We start from the raw sequence: 21,846 nt of genomic DNA on the forward strand, positions 1-21,846 counted from the left end.
AGGAAGGAAGGAAGGAAGGAAGGAAGGAAGGAAGGAAGGAAGGAAGGGAGAGAGAGAGAAAGAAAGAAAGGCAGAGAGTGAGAGAGAGAGAGAATGTGTGCTATAATCCTGAGAATAAAAGAAGCAAGAGAGCTGTAAGTCACCCCAGTGCCTTTATTTGGTGTTTTGCTTTAATAGCCCAAATGTAATAGCTCTAAAAGAACAGCCCCTTAACTGTTCTGCTAAGTAGGACTCTTCATCACTTGAGCTACTTTCTGAGTTCTTAAAAGACACTCTGAAGGCTAGGAAAGATTGGGAAGTCTATAATTTTACATCAATCAATACTACTGATAAATTGCCAGTCACAAGAAAGGATGTGACAAAATACAATAGGACAAGCTATTAACAGAGAATCCCCAGTACACCAGATATAGCTTTATTACATGAAGAAGGGAAGAAAAAAATCGTTAAGCAGTAAAGCTTATTAAACAGCTAAGACTGAGGGGAACATAAACTACATGAGGCCAGTATGGGTTGTGAAAGAGAGCAGCTGGGCTGTTTCACTGCAGGAAAATGGTTGCAGCTCAGAGCAGCAGGGCACCCAGAACAGACTGCTCAAGGAAGCACTGGTCTAATCTGACCTCTTTCAGAATAATTACTGTGGGGAGAGGCAGGAGGTATGATGGGTTACTAATAGGTTCTTTTAGCATTTATGTTGGGAACAAGCCAATGTGTTGTTCAGGAGACATTCAGGGGCTGTATATGTCTTGTCTGCTCTTGTATTGTCCTGTTCTTCTCCAGCAACACATACTTTTCCCAACCTGTCAGTGGAACCAGTTTGCCTCCCTAAAGAAAAGGAATATACTTCAGATGTTTCATTTGCCCATTCCTCAGTTGCAAGTACTCTAATTTGAAAAAAAAAAAATAAAATAATCCCTGGTGTAAAGACGTGTGCAGTGGTTGCGAATCATGAGCAGCAGGAGTGGAACTTGGGAGTCCCTGGTCTCAGTTTCATGCCCAAGCTGAATTTTGTCATGCTCAAGCACATGATGTTACAGTAAATTGAACACAGTGAGGTCTTATGGTCTCTGAAGTCTTTTATCATATGTTTTTACATCCTCAACTGGTTTAGAAAGATCCTGTTCTGACATCCCAAATATAAAACATCAGGCTATCACCAATACCTGTACAGACATAAAATGTCTTGCCCTGCTTCTTATTGATGTACCTACATGCAGTGACGACCAATAATCAGCATTTTATTTTATTTTATTTTATTTTATTTTATTTTATTTTATTTTATTTTATTTTTTATTTTATTTTATTTTATTTTTGCTTAAAACTGCTAATATCTTGACCGTGCTCTGATTACAGAACAGACACAGAATTTTGCTTTCTCTTTCAGTGGTCTTCAAACCTTCAATCATACCAAGGAAGGAACTTACAAAAAAACTTTCATCTTTTTACAAAAACAAACTTTGCCATCTTATATCTGTTCTGAGGGAAATACATAACAAATACTAAACTGAATTTAACAGAAATGGGTAAAAGCTAGAAAAGAATAAAAATGTTTCTATTTTAAGTGATTTCAGCTATATACTGCATTAAAAATTGCTTAGGGTTTATCTGTGATTTAGTGTAACAGCATCAAATCATGAGATAGGCATAAGGGACCTGATCAGGCTATGACTAAAGCCAATTGCAAAAGCATGACTCGGTAGTAATGTGTCTGAACTGGGGCCAGCAGTTCTGGAGCTGCAGCCATTCCTGATCTCTGATTCCAGTAATTTCAATTTCTTTTCACTCCTTGAATACACACAGGAAGTTGACTTAATTTCTACAGACTATTGCATTTTCTGAGAGACTCCAGTGGTTTGAAGACTGTTTCTAGAGCTGATGCTGTCTGGAATTGTGTTTGCTGTGCATACAGGTAAAGTATTCAGTTTTTATTACGTGGCTGGTGTCAGAGTATTGTATAGATAAAAGATGTATGATAATCACAGAATCACAGAATTTCTAGGTTGGAAGAGACCTCAAGATCATCGAGTCCAACCTCTAACCTAACACTAACAGTCCCCACTAAAACATATCCCTAAGCTCTACATCTAAACGTCTTTTGAAGACTTCCAGGGGTGGTGACTCCACCACCTCCCTGGGCAGCCTGTTCCAATGCCTCACAACCCTTTCAGTAAAGAAGCTCTTCCTAGCATCTGACCTAAAACTCCCCTGGCGCAACTTTAGCCCATTCCCCCTCGTCCTGTCACCAGGCACGTGGGAGAACAGGCCAACCCCCACCTCTCTACAGCCTCCTTTAAGGTATCTGTAGAGAGCGATAAGGTCGCCCCTGAGCCTCCTCTTCTCCAGGCTGAATAAGCCCAGCTCCTTCAGCCGCTCCTCGTAGGACTTGTTCTCCAGGCCCCTCACCAGCTTCGTCGCCCTTCTTTGGACCCGCTCAAGCACCTCGATGTCCTTCTTGTAGCGAGGAAAGTAAGACTAAAACTTAGAAATCTGAACCCAAAGCTCCTGCAATTTGGTCCCCAATGTATTCTCCCCTCCTTAACAATTTTGGGTTTTGTACAAAGAAATAGTTCTTGTTTCTAATACATCACTTTATGTAACCTATTGTAATGTATATTGTAATGCTGAGGTCAAGGCCTTCTGTGATTTCCCAAGCTTAGCTCTCCAGGAAACCCCAGGTTTCTCCAGGAAACCGTGCAGCATGAGCACAGTGCATCTGCTAGAGGTGAGGAAGAAAGCCAGCCCAGTGATGTTTGTGATGCAGTGCTCTTAACTACTGTGGACACAAAGCTGCTGAAACCCTTGCACTCTCTGGAACTTGTAAATGAAATGCAGGGCAGAAAAGCTGGAATTATTCCATTGATCTACCAGAAATTTTGTTGCATCTGGGAGACTTTGACCCTTAGCAATTTTTTGGAGTCTGCTGGTATGAAATATTAGAACTGCGTAAGATCAGTGAACCCTGGTGTTTTCAGCAGAAGCTTAGCTGGGATCAGACACTTTCTTTCTCTCCTGAAACAAGTCTCAGCATACGGAAGGTCTCTGAGTAAAGGCTAAAGTTGTGCCGAGAACACACTGATGCAAGTGAAGCTGCTGCAAGTGAAGCAGCTGGCTAGCAGCCTTTTATAAAACTTACTGAATGTTGGTCTTGCTGTAAAATGGAGGATGGGAGCAGACACACTCACAATCTGGCCATGGGATTTGTTTCTGCACAACATGGCTACAAGTCTATTCCATACTCCATTAACTTTTCTAAGGGAAAGGTTCAAACCCCTCTAAGACTTCTTGCATATGCATGCCTGGATGACACATAGTGGGATTGGTTCAAAATCTGCTCAAACCTTCATTATGCTTTACATTTGTCTTGGGGATAGGAGTTAGGGATGCTGGGGAAGGAGCAGTTGGGAGAGCAGTTTGGGAAGCCAAATGAAACCACTATCTAGCAAGGTCATAACTCCAGCAAAGTAAAGGGAGCTTTGATCTGTGCTCAGACTAATTCTTGTGCCTTGACACTTGTGTGAGCATACCAGGTTGTACTGGGTCTGGCTGGGATGTTAACTTTCCCTGCAGCCACCCATACAGTGCTGCGCTCTGCACTTGTAGCTAGAACAGCAGTGGTATCACACCGGTGTTGTGTCTGCTGCTGAGAAGTGCTGGCACAGCACCAGGACTCTCTCTGACCCTCCTAGGGGGTGGGCAAAAAAGTGAGAAAGAAACATCACCAGGGCAGCTGACCTAAACCAACCAAAGGGATATTCCATACCATATGATGTCACACTCAGCAATAAAAGGTAGAAAAAGGAAGAAGGGGGGGGTTAATTGCGAAAACGTCTGTCCTCGTCCTGAACACTGGCTACGTGCGTTGAGGCCCTGCTTCAAAGACGTGGTCAAGCATCGCTCATTTGTGGGAATTAGAGAGTAATTTCTTTCCTCTGCACTTCCACATAGCATTTACTTGTTTTGTTTTGTTATTCCCTTTCCCCCTCCCTCTTTCTCTTTCCCTTTTTTTTTCCCTTTAGTTGAATTGTTTAACTAATAATAATATTTCCTTAATAATATTTTTTCTCTTTAACTAAATTATCCTTATCTCAACCCGTGAGTTGTTCTTTACCTTACTTCTTCCCCTCATCTGAGGAGGGGGAGTGAGAGAGCGGTTGTGGTGTTCAGCTGCCTAGCACGGCAAAACCACCACATTAGGTTCACTGTTGCTCATGGTAAACCTCAATACAGCTACAGTGTTTTAACACCCTCCTGATAAAGCCTTAGGAGAAACAATTTCTTTCAGAGTCATCCAGGGATGAAATAGGACTCCTTATTTCATCAGGGATGAAATAGGAAATTTACATAGGTTTTGACATTTCTTGGGAACAGCAACCCTGAAGAGTGAAAACTGTTGGTGTCAATGTGTATTTCGGGTTCTTGTCTATTGCTGGCTTCTTTACTGAGTAATCCCAATACATAAATTTTCCAAAACACAAATTGTAAAGGGGAGAGGGCATGTTCCAACAGTGAACTACAGAAAAGATCAAAGTTTTCTTTCTGATTTCAGTATCTTCTGACTTTAATCACATCTTAGTGGGCTGAATAGGGTAGGGCAGCAGATGTGATTTGGAAGTAGTGTGGCAGCTTTAGCACTGCCCTAGCTGCCCCCTGGTAAGTAGCTATAGCAAGCTTACTGTGCTCCAGTGCAAAGTGAAAGGAGTTGGTTTAAACTGCAGGTCCTATTTTCATGCTGAACTGAGAACTTGACTACAATGGAAGGGTTCTAACTCCTTAACCTGCCTGGACTTTCTCCTGAGAACAAAGCTGACAACATCACCAGTTAGTAGTTCTGGTGAACTGGAAAAGCAGTAATATTTGTGCTCCTCCCTCACAGATTCCCACTTTAAAAAACCTACTTCCTCTTGATGAGCACGGCTGTGCTCTTTGTCTCTGCCAAGTCAATAAGAACTTACAGCAGCAACTCTGACTCTTTTCAGGAAAGAAGCAAGCAGAGGTAAACAGCTCCGTGTGGGGACCCTACTGGTTTCCAGGAAAGGGACTATTTTTAACCCATCATATTTCATTTTAAAATAGTCATAATCATAAAGATGAGATACTTTTTTTTTTTTTAATGTCTCATTTGTTAACTCTGGGGTAGTATTCAAACTCCAAAATGTCAGTGTAAACACTCTGCAATTTACAAATATTAGCATATCAACGGGATATGCTTTGAAATCAAGAACCGTAAGGTCACCCTGTAAGTCTCATCAGAAGCATTTTAATACAAAAGCTGTAATCACAGAATTACTGACTTTAAACTACTAAATTCCCTAAGGGAAGTTTTATGGTACAAAGGAGTGTAATCATGTTGGATTTTCTTTATTGCTAACTCTGCATGGAGATCTGGAAAAAAAAAAAAAAAATCACTATTAATCTAAGCCAGACAACATAGGTCTTAAATGAAAATGTAAAACAATGTCTTAGAATGATATTCATGCTGATTGCAGCTTCTGATTTATGGGAAAAAAAAAAAGAAAAAAGAAAAAAAAGAAAAAAAAGTCTACTAAAATGTCCTTTTTCCTACTGTGTTTCTGCATATGCTATGCAGTGTTTATGCGCTAAAAATAAAACACCTTTTTAAGGTTAGAACTTGGTTTATCTCAAGCAAAACCTGGTGATCTTTTAGGAGAGCAGATAAGTATGGGAATTTGCATTTGGTTCTGGTCTTCAAAGACTTACAAATTTTGACTTCTTGTAGCTTAGAAATCTCTGTTCCAGAAGAGTAAATATTGAATTATTCTGGAAAAAAAAATCAGGCTTCAGAGAGTTTTGTTGACACATATGTTGCTTTGATATGGGATTTCAGACTTATTTTTGATTTACAAAAGCAATTGGAAAAACATATGAGTAATTGTTCCTGAAGAACTGTTGCTAAATTTGGAGAAGATGCTGTGGTATTCAGATTGTTTTGATAGCATTAAAAATAAATAAATAAATAAGATACTGAAGTTATGTGACTGTTTAGAGTCCAGGACCATGTGAATAAGCAGCTTATATATTCAAAGCTTGATATTAGTCATATTAAAATTACTGGAAAATTGCCATTGATTTCCTTGAGTCTTTGCTGAGCCTTGAGCACACATCTAGCCTTGATGCCCTCTGTTCCATTGGACACCATTAAGAAAATAACATTTGATTTAGCTGCAGAAATGCTGATGCTACCAGGAAGTTGGTAAGTGTAGTCCAAACATATCTTTGTTTCGAACAAAAACACTGTGGCAGTGAATATATTGTATTGCCTTTAGAACAGCACAGTTCTTGTCAATTGATCATTTTTGGGTGTGTTTTTACAGATGACTGTGAAGATAATATCTGTCACTATTCAAGTGCAGGAGTTATAGAGGAACATAAAGTTATCGTCGTGATAACTCAATATAGTCGTGAATGAATGGCTCATCAATACTTTATTAATATATGTTATTTTTTCACATCTCACATTAACACAGTGTGCTGTTTGTCTTAACCTCCTAGCTATGCTGAAGTTTAAATATGTCAGGAGTTTACACAAATGAAGGGCAAATGAATTGAAAAGCTGTAATAATCCAAATAGGAGTCAAAAAGACATGTCAGTCTAGTAGGAATGACTATTTAATGAACAGAGACAACTCACTGCTCTGCAAGTCATTAGAAATATTTTGGTTCATGGAGGGTCTTGTCATATGAAATCATGAAAGACATTTCAGAAGACTCATTAGGCTCTCAGTCTATAAGGAGGAAGTCGGATGTAAAAAGAAATCGAGTAACTCTTGGATGCTGCTTGGAGTAATTTTTTGACTTCGTATTTTCTGCATGCAAAGCAATCCCAAACTGCTCCTGCTCATACCATGTCTGTATTCTATGAATGTGTTTCTTGTGCACAAAAAAATCACATGAAAGATTGGGAGTTTACTGGCAAATTAGTTATTCTTCCCTTTATTTGGAATGTCACTTTAAAGTCCTTTCACAAGAATTTAAGCAATTACATTAACAGGATGTAAGCCCTTGGCTCGGTTAGAAGGTAACTCTTAGCAGTTGAACTGTGCTAAACTATAAATGCAGTTCTCCTTTGCTAATGCAAAAGGAAATGGATTAACTTAAAACACCATGCTGAAAGGCAGTGATTTCTATATGCTACTGCTATCATCTGCTTGAATGAACATAACCTCAGTAACATGATATTGCTTCTGTTTTTTGACTGGATGACTAAAGCTTTGAATGGGTAAGTAATAAACAAAAGGATAACAAAGAGCAAGTGATGCTTTCCAGACATTTTAGATGAATAGTCGTGGATCAATGTTTTGAAAGCTTCCTTATTTTGCACACACTTTTACATGTAAATAGTGGCAATCCAGATAATTAAGTATGGGATATCAGCTGGTGATACAATCTGTCCATGTCTGCTTGTGGAAAAATATCACTAGTTCTGAATTTATCAGCTCTCTGGATTTGTAGATGCTGCAAGCTCTGAGCTCACAGCCACACAGCTCAGAGTCTCACCCACTGCATTCAATTCTAATCAACCTTTCCCTGAAAGGTTACAGCAGGATTATGTTGGGTTCAAAGATAGGTGATGCAAGTAACACGGGTAGTTAAAATTGTAAGAAGAGAGACTGAAAGTTCCCATACTTTATATAGATTTTTTTCCCCCAAAAAAAACAGTTATTCTGAAAGAATGGTGGTAGATACCACAGGAGAACATTAGAGCCTCTTTACTCATTTATACGAAAATACACATCATTTGGCTCCTATCACTTTCATCTCTTCACCCATTGTGGAGAAACCAAAAATGCTATTCCCATTGGGTTTTTATTCTGTGGGTTTACCCTACAGGAACCGCCCAAAATTTTAACTTCAATACAATAATAATAGATATGCTTTTCACCTGTTTCCCTTTGGCACAAATTTCACAAGAAATCGTTCCTATTCACCTGAAAAGCTGTGAATGGCAGTAACATTTTCAGAAGCGAGGGCTGGCGGGCTTTTTCCCTCTGCAAACACCACCTGCAATTCTTTCTGCCGGGGTCCTACCGGAGCCGCCAGGCCGGGGGACATCGCCGGAGGATGTCCGGCCGGCAGGTGGCGGTAGGGGGCCGTGACGTGCCGGGCCGTGCCGGGCCGGAGCATCCCCGAAGCAGCCGTGCAGCCGCCGCTCCCCAGGAGACGAGGGCGGGTCCCAGAGGAAGGAGAAAGGGAAGAGAAATTTTCTCTCTTTTCCTCATCCCCTTTATGAACTCGGGAAAGTTCGGCCAACCGGCCCCGCTGCTACCCCCCCCGCCCCCCCCGCTTTCCCAGCCCTTAGTGGGGAGGGAAAAAAAGAAATTCGCGACCCAAGGCAGCGCTTGCACCCCACAACCCCCCACCCTCCTCGGGTGTCGGGAACTCCCAGGTGCCGGTGCCGGTGCTGGTGGTGCTCAGCTCTTCCGGGGGGCATTGATGCACTCCCCAGCAGGTGGTGTCGCCGGGGCAGAGCAGGGCACAGATACCGACCACCCTGCGGGGGACTCCGCGCTCCCCAGCGGAGGTCTGGGAGGAGAAAACGCAGAGGGAGGATCCGCGAGGATCCAGGTAGATCCAGCTTTTACCGCTCACCAAAAGGCACTAGCAGCAGGACCTCCGCCTCCTCCCTCCCTCCTTCCCTCCCTCCTCCCCTAACTCCCTCCCTCCCCTGCCCCTCCGCGATGAGAGCCGGTCCAAGTCCCTGCGAGCCAGCGGCGAGCGCTGCCAGGGGCGCTCGGATCGCTGGCATGTCGCAGGGTGACCGCTAACCCTGCCTACCGAGGCTTGCCCTGGCCGGGCCGGGCCGGGCTGGGACCACGGCGGCAGCGGGCGGACGGACGGACGGACGGGCGGTCGGTCGGTCGAGCAGCTGCCCCGGCCCCGGGGTGCCTGCCGGCGCGCCCCGCGGGATGCTGGCGGCGGGGGATGAGGACTAACATGGGGGGTAGCCACTCCCACAGGGCGCCCGTGTTCGACGAGAACGAGGACGGTGAGTGCGGAGCTGTCCGAGGTACCCCGCCGAGCCCGGGCTCTGCCGGCCTTGGGTTATCCTCGGGGCCGAAGGCAACATCCTCACCCTCAGCCGGGTGCCGGCAGCCTTCCTGCGGTGAGGCGTTTTGGCTAGATCCTCCAGCGGGTTGTTTTCTCCCGGGTAAACTCCCTGGGGATGGAGGAGGGAGAACCCACCTTTGTTTAGCCGGTCGCGCTCGTTGTGTAGGTTTTTGCTTTTGTCTGAGCTAATCCGGAGTCTAGCACACTGTGCTTGGGTTTTAAACACATGGCAGGTAACTTCATAAACATGGTTGTGAACCGGCATTGTTTTGGAGATGGATGCCTGCTTTTCTGTTTTCATCTGTAGTTGAGTCTTTGCCCACCTTCCCATTCTAAATGGTGGTGTATCTGCCAGTCACCGTACTTCTACAACCACCTTTACTTTCTGAAACTTTTTTTTAGCTTGTTCAATTACTTTGAGATTTTTCCCCCCCTGCTTAGATAATATGTCAGAAGAAAGTGTATCCTGTAAAGTTTTTGGAAAACAATGAGAAAGTTTGCATAAAACACATCGTTTCTTCACTTTTATGTGTCTCCATGTCATTTTTATATAAAGATTATGTTTATCTGGGATTATGTGACTGTTTGAATTCCAATCATTTTTTGAAGCAAAGAAAACAGAGAACTTTTAAGAATCAGATATTTGCATATTATTGGTAGAAATGTTTTTAACATTACTTATGGCATACATGTTGCTGCATATTTGGACTATTGAAACTTATTTTTGAATATATTCCTTTCAACGTTGTTCCCAATGTTTTACTGAGAGGTGCTTGTGCCTTAGCAGACTATCACATTGCTTTGCCTTTCTGAGGTTGATAATAAATCAGAAACATTTATGCTCTTCCATATAAATTCAGAACATATGGAAACATTTGTATTGTTTTGCTAGTATGGAGGAAATATATTAAATGTAAAGTGTTTAAAAAAGTGTATGCATATTTACTTGCATTTAAAACACAGCGTTCTCTATTGCTTGACAAATCTTGAAGAGGTATTTGGTGAGGTTTGGTTTACAAGACTTCATCATTTGTGTAGAGAATGGGACAGATTGTTCAGTAGTGCTCTATCGTGATGCAGTAGCTGTGATTTTCCTGTAGTGACATAAAATTTCAGTCATTTACTATAGGTCATGTCATGTAAACTAGTGAGAGAGAAAGAAACCATCCACCATTGTAAAATTCTAGTGTTGATCATTTACAATTAGTCGTGTAAAGCTTGATGCAGCACCCAAGATTGAAAGCACAGTGTTAATCTTGTCTAGATACCCTAAGGTAAAAAACAGTCATGCCTTCGTTTGCCTTTGTATTTTGACTGAGCTGTCTTGAGTTAACAGGTTCTGTGAATTTTTACTTTTTTTTTTTTTTTTTTTTTTTTTTTTTTTCCTCAATGAGACAAGGCTGTGGTCAGTTTTTGAACAGAATGAACAAAGTTCAATAATGATTTACTACAGAGAAGACTTCCTGCCACTTTGTTCTTTTATCTTCAGGAAAACATTACTGTAGTGCAGCTATTACTAAGACTAATAAAAACAAGAGCATAAAGTATTTATGGATTTCTATTAGGTCATTATTTATTTTTTGCTTGTTCACCCCCATCCCCCATTATGAATATTCCTAACATTGTCTCTTTTTGCTTGTAAGATTTAATCCTTAGCACAACCATCTAGTTCAGAAGAGACCATTGCTGTGGAAAAAATAGCCTATTTTCTTTACTACTTATGAATTATTATTCAGGATGGAATTTTTCCAAGTGCCTAAGTGATATAGGAAAATATCTCCTCTTTGAAAATCCATCTTGCAAGTTTTAGTCCAAAACCAAACAGTATTACATATTCCCCCTAGCAACTACAAGAGTCACTGTATTTCACAGTATTGGACTAAATATGAAAATTTCAAAAAACACTGTAGCAAGAGAAACTAGATTTGTTTCTTGAGACAGTATAATTTTGCTCAAGTGACAATATTTACCAATTCACATAAAACTAGAATAAATGAGATGTGTGTATGTAGGTATAATAAAAAACAACCTATTTAAAGTATTGTGTGCAATGTCACAGCTGCCTCTTAATAGGAGAAAAATGAGCAGAAAAAAATATTGTAATTTTATGTTCATACATAAAACATGTATCCATCATATGTCAGTGACAGATGTGGAATAAAACATGAAATTTGGAAGAAGCTTAAAACAATTTATTGTCACTTTGTAAATCACAGAAAAAGTTGCATATTCAGTGTACCATTTAACAAGGAAGTATATGGAAATAGTACTTGAAGAGCAGCCAGGTACTGCCTGACAAGCCTGTTCCAGGGTTACCACTGATGCCTTCTGTCTAATGAGGATAGGTGTTGATCCATTGAGTAGATCTAAAAAATATAAATTGTTTGTAGACTTCCCACTGTGCTTAGGATAGACAAAAATAATCCAGCCAGAAAGCTGGAAGGCATGCTGGAAGCCATGTTGTTCCATCCCCAGTTATCACAGATACTGTAACCTATCATTATTGTACATTGATCTTTTCAAAGGCCACAATATACACCATTTTTAAACTAGCTATATTTGTTCTCTCTGTCCTATTTTTGTTAGAAGGATCTTGCAGAACCTCAGTCTTCAAATGGGTAGAAACATCTGCTTTCTTGATTAAAAGTATTCTTGACCTATATATAAGATTTATGTTTATTTCATCTTTATTTTTGTTAGCTTAAACAGCTCTTCACCCTCCATGATGATTACTCAGTGTGTTGACAGACAATATCAAAAGTCTTCTTTTACTCTTTGTTTTGTAAGAAAACCTCTCCTAGTTTTCTCTTATTTCTCCCATTTTTTCATTCCCTGTGTCCCACATCTCCATGTACTTAAACTCATCTTGATTACACCCAGATAAGTCAAACTATACACAGAATTACGGACAAGTTTTCACTGGAACCCTGTACTGGCAACAGTATCTCCTGATCTCTGCTGGAACTTACTTTCCCAGTATAGCCTAAAATAACATATGCCCTTTGCATGGACGTGTCATATAGATAGTTCATGGTCATCTTGTGAACAATTGGCTCACTACTACCATGTTCAGTATTTTCCACTGATGAGCTCCAATCTACAGCAGGAATTTTTGGTGTTCCTATGTATGTTACCTTGCACTTTGCCCTGAAGTGGACTAAATTTCAGTCAATTTCTCGTATTCAGATTCTCACTAAATCTAACCTCAAATTCTTTCCTTGTGATGCTCTGACTGTCCATTATTTTAATAATGTTTTGTATTATCAAAACTCTTACTAGCTCAATGGCAGTTTTCAAGTTCACTGAATGAAAAAAAAAAAAAAAAATGCTTCATTTCTTGATTTTCATTACTGTATAGTTTGGATAGACCATTATGTTTATGTTTGGTGTAGCAGCACCACTACCTCTTCTCAAAGCTAAATGCTTTAATGGGTTGGAATTGACTTTTTTTCCCCCTGAACATTTTAAATTGTCTTCAAGCTAGATACTATGCAGTCATGTAGTCAGTTTAGTATGCAGAAAAAAGGAAAACAGTTTCATTTTGATTAATGTTGCTGAAGCAAGAGAACTTTGACTCTTTTTATCTTGAATATTTCCTCATAAAGAAAACAGAACAGCTATCCTCTCCTGAATATGTGTTTCCAGACGGAAGGGAAAGGAGTATATCTTTCCTCAGGTTCAGCTCCTGGAAAATAACAATAATTTCATAAGAATAGCAATAGAAGGTTGCGAGGAGTATTCACCATTGGTAAATGCTACTTGCAAATTCTCAGTAAATATCATAAGTAACAAAAATGTTAGCAATAGCCTGGTGAGTCTAAGGAATATCTTTAATGTTAGATCTGCTTGACTGTGCTGTGTTAAAACTGTAATGGTATTTAACAGTTGAAAGTGAAATAGTAGAAAAGAGTCATTTACTACTAACAAGTAGTGGTAATACTTATTTGCCTATGGTGGAAGATACACAGGGAAGGATAAGAAACAGAAGTGTCAGAATCTAGAAAGTGAACTGATATGGCAGATGCATTTGTGTTTGATTATTTGGGGCTTAACAAGTCAGTTTTGCTACAATGGCTTTTAAAAACAAGTGGGCTGAACTTTTTAAAAGCTTGCTTTTATTTCTGATAGTCACTTTACATTTAAAGCAAACATAACATGTATTTCCAAAGAACTTTTCACTAAGCATCCTGAAGCTATAAAGCTTGAACATTCCATTGCAGAGGTCAGTGTGTCATGCTATGCCTCAGTACTATAATCTCATGTGAGGGAAATGAGGCATAGCACCATGCCTTGACTTATTTCTACATGGCCAGTCCATGATTCCCTGTGGTGCTTATGTATGTACTTCAAGCAAGTGCTGAAGTCCCACTGCCTCCCCTGAGTCATAAGGTTTCATTCTGCTGTAGTGTCATAGTTATAGAGCTCAACAGGAATCCTATGTTAGGAAATAAACTTTAAATTCTAAGTTGTAATTTCAAATTGATTTCAACCTCTCCTCTTTAGAAAAGCCTTCAGCTTAAATGAAGAATTTTAAGTTGTTGGTGAGTTGCAGGTCATTATTAAATGACCAGTCATTATTAAATGACCAGCTGCTCAAAAGACTGTCTTGTACTAACAGTGTAAAAAATAGATACATATCCTAACAAAAAGACCCACAATTAATATAGATTCAGGTAGCTAAATTCAGAGCATAATGGCTCAGTTTATATAAAGTACTGTGGAAACTGAAGATCTATAAAAGTGACACAGGGAAAAAATGACACACAAGAGTTTCACTTGGAACCAATTTAAAGCCATGGTTAAATGTCAAAATGAGTTAGATTCAAAATAGAATATGCAGTGTCCAGTTACTGTCAGTGATATATATGATAGAACTCTTCAGTCTGCCACCACAAAGCTATAATAGATAATGTCTGAGACATCCACATAATAACTGTAAAGAGCCCAAATCACAATATGAACAACATGCTCTTTTCTACTTATTTAATAAGATATAGCCCTACATTACAGTTATAGTGAAATAAGTCAAATAAAGGGTTTAAAATTTAAATAAGGCTTGATATTTGGGGGCTGTCCATGCAATTTCTACAGCAGGTTATGTAGCATTTTAATTTGTCCTTTTGAAAGATGAATATTCCAGTTCCCTTTCAGAACTGAATTGGGTAGGAATACCACATTGGCATTATTTAAAAATCTTCCATGTCAATAAATAAATAAATAAATAAATAAAAAATAATAAAAAAATTAACCATGGATTTTGAAGTCATTATTTTATGAAGGTGTTTAATAACCAAAATCCAAACAATTTAATTTTTACATTTTGTTTTATGACTGTGTTGGATTACGCAATTTTATTTTTTATTTATCAAACTTAAAACTTTAATTCATATAGTACAATATAATTCAGAAAACCTGATGCTTGTTAGGGCCTCTGTCTTAGGTAAAGGTGTTGTGTCACTCTCTGCTGCTGCTTTTGTAGCCTTCCAGAATTTACACAGGTTGTTGGTGTGGCACCTACCTCTGACAGTGTTACAGAATTTCTTTGTGGCTTGTTATGCAAGAAGTGTGAGCATTTAGGAGAGTATTTAGGTAGCATTTTACCCATATTGATGTGTGTTTTATATAGTGTGCCTGGAACTTAGGATAGACTTTTGGGGTAACTGAATATAAATAGTTAAGGCTAACCAAGCATCAAGGTAAGCTTAGAGAATCCAAATCAAGATCAGGACAAAACTCTGAATGTTAAAGGAACTGGAATAAAACAAGATTGTTACCTAAATCAGCACCACATTTGCAATCACTCCTTTACAAATTCATAAATTATCTCTCCCATATCTGCCCATAGATGACAGTTGCAGGTTCTGCTCCTGCAGCTGTGCTGCTGTGGTGTTCTGTGCCAAAAGAATAGGCTTTCAGAGAGCTGGGTTCTACAGGACTAGAGAAGCTGAAAGGTGAAGGAAGCAGCACACTGGAAACGTAAATGTTCCCAGTCTGGCTTTTAGTTTGCAGGGGACTGGGGGCTGTGGGGGAGAGGCTTAGACATTTGTAATGTCGATTTTATAAGCTTAAAGAATAGTGTGAGCTGGAACTAGAAGGTTTAAATTAACCTGAAATTAATACATAATCAACGTCTGACTATCTCTTTGTTGACTTCTGTACAAAACTTCAGAAGAAAGCTGTCCTAGGAAAACTTTCTATGAAGTGACTTCGCCTGTGGAAAAGTATCTGGAAAAGCTTGATTTTCTCATAGACGTATGGTGTTTGAATGTACGGAGATATGACTCTAGAGTATGACTCTACTTCACAATTTTGTCTTCACTCCTAGCTGCATTCAAAAGACCAGTCTTCTGCCAGGGTAATCATCAGGCTGGTTGCATTAATTCCTCTGACACCTTTCCATAGAGCAAGTTGAAAAAGGTGTACTTCCTCACAGCAGGCTCTACTGTGACATCCAATGAGTCGTCGGTTGCATTTGGCACAAAAGCGAAAGACTTCCCTGATATGGGTGTGTGACAAAAGGGAGAAATGACAAAGCTCAGTGGAATTACCCAGTGAATTCAGCAGGAAAATCAGGGATTTCTGGAGGGGATAGACCAGCAGTAGTAAGCAGCGTGCACTGGCCAGTTCAGCTGACCTGATCTCTCTTGAGCGCAATTCTGCTTAATTTCATGAACTAGTTAAGTCAATTACCTTAAACTGCATTACCTAATGCCTAGTGTAAGCCTACATTTAGCATTTACCTGTTGATGATTTTGCTGATGTTTCTGAACATTGTATACATATACATAAGTTTACATATATATACATAAGCTTCCCTAAAACAAGAAAAAGCAAAAGATCATTATTATATAAAGATCAAAATCTTGTGCGGGAAACAAACACTTTTCTTAACTAAATCTTATTTCCTTGGACTCAATCACAGTTTTGCAAGTATAGCAAATAAGGGGTGTTTCCAGAAACAGAATAGGCTAACGTCTGTGTATTTTCCTCTTTTGTTAAAGAAGAACAAAGCTGTCTTGCTGTCTGGGGTTCGGTCTCTAATACAATAACTATTCTGAAAAATTATACTGTCTTTATTTGTCTGCATTTGATGCCAAGAAACTAATTGTTTTATAAGAAATACTTGTTCATATCACACAGTATCTTCAGATGAGTGCCGATGAGGCTCAAGACTCCTATACCATCTCAGTATGCAAGGAGGTTGAATACTTATAATATAGCTATCAGGACTTAGAACTGATTCTCTTAATACTGTGTCTCATGGAACATCTGATTTCATTTTAAATTCTGAGAATTTAACATTATATTGTACACATTACACATTATGTGTACACAGTATAACATCATATTGTACATTTCAAGTCTTTAATCTTTATTTTAATATTTTGGAGTATGTAGTAGATGGGCTTTTATTGTACTTCCTGTATACAGAGATTTTTTAGATAGATACTAACACGGTACTGTTATAAAACACAAACAATTTTTCAGACAAAAGATGAAAGAAGAAAGACACCTGTTGCTTCATGGATGTTGCTTAACAGGATCTTACAAAAATAATGAAAGTGCAACATGTGACCTGTTTTCAGGAAAGTCTTAGTAAGTCAACATTCTTCTGAAGTGTTCAGCAACAAGGGGCTCTAAGAATATGGGTGTACTTTTGTGTCACAGAATCACAGAATCATCTAGGTTGGGAGAGACCTCCAAGATCACCTAACACTAACAAGTCCTCCAGTAAACCATACTACTAAGCTCTAAAGGTCTTTTAAAGACATCCAGGTAACTCAACCACTTCCCTGAGCAGCCTATTCCAATGCCTAACAACCCTTTCAGTTAAGTTCTTCCTAATATCCAACCTAAGCCTCCCCTGGCGTAACATTACCCCATTCCCTCTCGTCCTGTCACCATGCACGTGGGAGAATAGACCAACCCAAACCTCGCTACAGCCTCCTTTAAGGTACTTGTGGAGTGCGAGTCTTGTGGAGTGCTGAGCCTTCTCTTCTCCAGGCTGAACAATAACAGCTCCCTCAGCCGCTCCTCATAAGACTTGTTCTCCAGACCCCAAACATTCTTTTCTACCCCAAGAGCCAGAAGACTGGCACTGTAATTATCTGATCAGCTGATCAGTCTGACCTCATCCTTAGCTTCCATATTTCCACATTGACTCTTACCAAAGTGTGTATCTTCTTAAGGAAATTCAACATTGTAAATTAACAGGATAGGATCTGTAAGGCAATTTGACAGCTTTGGTTTTAACTGCTGGAAATTAGTATGCTGTAAAAAACAGTCATAGAATCATATAATCATAGAATATCCCAAGTTGGAAGGGACCTATAAGGATCATTGAGTCCAACTCCTGTACTCAAACAGGTCTACCCAAAAATTCATAAAAGTCTGACATCTCTACTTAAATTACCTGGGTCTAGAGACTGTCAGCTTTCAGTATTTTCCAATCTGGCCTTCTCTGTCCATCAGGATATTTAGCAGTATGCACCCATGAAAGCTTACTGGATATTGCAGTTTATTGTACTTGTATGCAGTTGATCAAGGTTCTTTTTTCATTTTTGTGTATGCTTTCTTCGCAAACTCATGGAAGATTCTTTCTATCTATAATCAGTTTTTCTTCTATATCCCTTTTCGGTGATCTCTGTCACAAGTCTTGACACAAGAGTATTAAGTTCTAAATCTTTTATTAGAAATGTTTTACCCTATTTTGTGACATGCTTATTAAATGCAATATAATCACATAAGTTACTTTCTTTTATTCTATAATCAACACAAAGACATTTTCCTTTTAAATTAAAGGAACCTCTCTTAGAATGTAATTACACAGCAGTACTGGAGTTGGTGGCAACCTATTATACAGGTTTATAAGGCTTTAATAATAACTAAACATGTTGATGAAACTGTAATTTATTTCTCAAATTCTATATCCCTGAAAGTGTTTTCTTCGTAGTATCATACCATAAAACTCTGTATTTTATATTTTATTAATCCTTTTCTACATTTTTTGAAAATATTTGTTTTCTATATACTCTATCAAGTCAACCCTACATTTTTGTTATCTGACTCAAATTAAAATATAAATAATAATACAATTTTTAGCCTCCTGCTTCTTTTTCGTTTTTATTTTACTTCCACTTAATCTCTCTCTCTCTCTTTTTTTTTTAATTTCAGTTCCTTGAAGTTTGAAAACTTTTGGATAACTGCTGAGGCTGATATACTTTTCTGCCCTATCATTTTTAACTTGGTTTTATACCAAGGAAAACAGAGTGCTAGCTGTGTCTACAACTAGCTGTTACTAACAATATTCTGTATAAGACTGCTTTATTAAGTAAGATAAATACATCTATGAGGAAATCTACACCAATGGATCATACCAAAATTATTTTCCTTCTTTTTCCAACATTTGATATAATAGTAAGGGAACACCTGCCATTCCTTATTTAAGATCTAAAAATGCAAACTGAGTTAATCCCTCCAGCAATTATTATTTCTTTATGATATCATTTTGCCTCTCTTGCTGAGCGATAAAAACTGTTCTTAGTTTTCATTCACTGTTTCCTGTGATTAGCTGTTGCCCTGATAAAACAGAGATGTAATGTAATTGTGAAATTGCCATTAGCCTCCTGAGTATCCTCCACATCTCTGAAACCACCCTCTGCTTTCCTCTGGGTTGCTTTCTCATTATGTTATGACTATTGTATTTATGTCTTTTGGGGTTAGGTTTAGATAAATCTTTGTTCAATCTGTAAAGCCCGCAAATTCTTTTGGAACAATACTGCACCTTAAGCACTGTGATTTGCTACAAAGGACTTGAAGTCAAAGAACAAACTAATTAAAAGATTCTTTCTAAGAAGTAGGAAAAAGTTATTATTTTATGCTCAGCTCCACATTTGACTGTTTTGCCTATGTAGCTACAGAGGTAGCTACACAATCCCTTGTGTAGGTTGTTACTAAGTTAGCCTTTACTGAAATAGATTTGTAAATAATGGGAGGAAAAGTCACCAATAAGCGCTGTAAGATTTTGCTAACAGTCATAGAATAGGGAACTTTCTTCTAATGATCCAAACTTTCAGCAGGGAAGCCCCTGTTCTTTTAGAGTTAGGGAGCTCTCTACTGATGAACCAGAGAAGAGAGCAGCTTGAGAGTAGTTGTAGGTGGTGGTAGACATTAGCTGTGGGAGACAGGACATGCAAGTGGAGATGGTCTGGTGGTCAGGCAAATTCTTGTTGTTGCTAGGATTGCATTTTCCCTCTGAACAGCTTTTCAAAAGACTTTTCTGGGAGTTGGGAGAGTTTATGTCTGCTGCTTAGAAAAGGTTAACTAATACATGACAGTGAAGAAATGCCATGTTTTCAGTGGTTTTGAGCACTTAATATTGACTGCTGCCCTGACTTCAGACCTTTGGTTCTCCTAAGCCAGGACTCATTAGTCTATTTTACAGGTATTGAAGGAAAAACAGTCACAGGTTTTAGATATTTTAATAGAAAGCCACATTTTCAGTATAGATGTTGTCTCTTAGAAAGAAAAGATACTGCTTGTGGCATTCAGTTTTCTCAGTTTCCAGTGAGATGTGGAGAATTTTGAACGTTTCCCTGAGCATACAAATGCTAATGAACAGCTACATGACTGGCTCTCAGCCTCCTAGCCTTCCTCTGCTGGGTAGATCATACACATCTTTTGATCCACAAACATATGTGGATCAACAGCATCCTAATGTTTCAAGTGACAGGATATCCTGGATGTTACAAAGAACATCCTGTGGTGCTACATTCTAATTTGTAAAAGAAAAATACAGCCCAGAATACCACCTGGGAAAGATTGCTGCTTACTATTATACGCAAATACATTTTCTAGTCTCTTATGACTATAAGTTGATTTCCTGACCTTTTTCAATCTGTGTTTGTTGATTAACATAACCAAAACAAATAAACAAAAACAAACAAACAAAAAAGGATAGACCTGGTTGTGGGAAATAAACTTTATTATTATTATTATTATTCTATTCTAAAAGTTTTTCTTTTTGAAATGTGAAGAAAGTGAGAGTGTTTAATAGTATTTTTATAAACAGCCAGACGAAACTCTGATCTACCAATTTACCGTATTATCCCAGTTAAGAAAACATAGGTGCAGATACACGTATACTTATAGATCTCTCTCTTTCCATAGGTATTTTTTATCTGTACATTTCTCTCATCAAAATAAACCCAGTGTACGTGGTAGGGAACACTAGAAATGAGTTACCAATATTCATTATTTTCATTTAACATCTATAATTATACTTATTTGAGATTCTATTTCTGTGTTTATACAGAATTGGTATGAGCACACTTAATAGCACCAAATGTTTCAGGAATTAAGATTAACAAACCTTCTGCTGCATTGAACAATTTTATCTTCTGCAGTTTGCTATTTGTTTGTGCTTTGCAGCTAATAATTTCTGTTGTTAAAATTAGATGTTATGTTCTTTCCATTAATATCTGTTAGCTACACACCCTCTAGATTAAATTATATATTTTATTCATTCCTTTTGTGTGGTGATATAAGGTAAGTCTTTATAAATTAAGTTGTGGCTTAAAGAAGCACATGACTTTCTACTGTTACTGTGTACCCCCAGACATAAATCTGTGAACCATGTCTGGTCTGAAGTCCTCCTTCTCTCAGTCACTCCTGTGCCAGCTGACATGGCAGAGATAGGGTGGTTTGGTTTTGTTTTGTTTTGTGAGTGTATCTATGGTTACATTAAATCTTTCATGTACTAGTGGATAAATCAGACAAAAGCTCCAATTTTCTTACTCATATGTACTGTTTTCAACAGTGCTTGGGCATATCAGCTTTGGTATAATTGCTTGTGGTGTGTAAATAAGCATATTTTTATCAGGCTGGAACTATCTCAGCTTCTCCACTGGAAGGATTCCCCAGAGGTAGGTAGAGCAATGATGAGAGAATAAGTAATAAGCTCCAAATAAAAAACTGTTACATTTAGGTGGCTATTGTATGTACAGCATCTTTTTTATTCTCAGTACCAAAACTACCAATTATATCATTAAATATTTGACTGTAAACATTGAGATGAAGGAATTTGAGTTGCACTGAAATTCTGCAGGTTCTTTATGAATTAAACATAGCTGTTACCATCAAGACTTTTTTCCTCCCTTTCTACTCACCCTGAAGGAAAAAGTTACAAAAAATGAAATATCAAAATAGAAAAGAAAAAAGAAAGTATTTTAATGCTAACTAATAATTCAGATTACTGCTTCAACTGAAGTTGGGAAAAACTGATCACATTGGAACAATGGTTCAAATTCAACAAAAATTTTATCTTGAACATGTGGATAAAAACAAAACAAAAACTACCACCACCACCACCAACAACAAAAACTGTCTGGGAGTCCCACAGGAGATTTTATTCCAAAATGGCAGGCAAAGTGGAGTGGTTATTATGAAATTAAATTATTCATAAAGTGAAATAGTAAGAATCCTAGCAATAATAATAATAATAATAATAATAATAATAATAATGTGCCTTTTCAACTCCAGATCTTTTCCAAAATCAGAACTGTAAAGATAGATTCAGGTCAGTTTCCCTGGAATCTCAGAGGTTTGGACTTGAAGTTCCATCCCTAAAATGGATTTTATTTTTGTTTAGAAGTACAGTTTAGTTTAAAATATTTATGAGACCTATACTATAAGTAAGATGTAAATCAAGTGCTAATTTATATAGTGAAAAACATTTCATTGCAGAGCATAGTGGATGATGAGTGGGCTAATGGGTGGAGT

At 38.4% G+C, this 21,846-nt stretch overlaps 1 protein-coding gene across 2 annotated transcripts in view; it reads left to right on the forward strand.

Moving 5' to 3' along the window:
* Positions 1-8,669: 8,669 nt before the first annotated feature.
* The window catches only part of STK32B (serine/threonine kinase 32B), a 162,787-nt gene continuing 149,610 nt past the window's right edge, over positions 8,670-21,846 (forward strand). The window contains exon 1 of one of the 2 annotated variants that reach the window (XM_035325020.1): positions 8,670-9,004. In XM_035325020.1, the coding sequence (XP_035180911.1) occupies positions 8,941-9,004 (64 nt within the window). In that variant the 5' untranslated portion in view covers positions 8,670-8,940. The remainder of the gene's footprint in view (positions 9,005-21,846) is intronic. The other variant, XM_035325019.1, reaches the window with a different exon arrangement.

This window comes from Oxyura jamaicensis, chromosome 4 (assembly GCF_011077185.1).
Source record: "Oxyura jamaicensis isolate SHBP4307 breed ruddy duck chromosome 4, BPBGC_Ojam_1.0, whole genome shotgun sequence".
NCBI lineage: Eukaryota > Metazoa > Chordata > Aves > Anseriformes > Anatidae > Oxyura > Oxyura jamaicensis.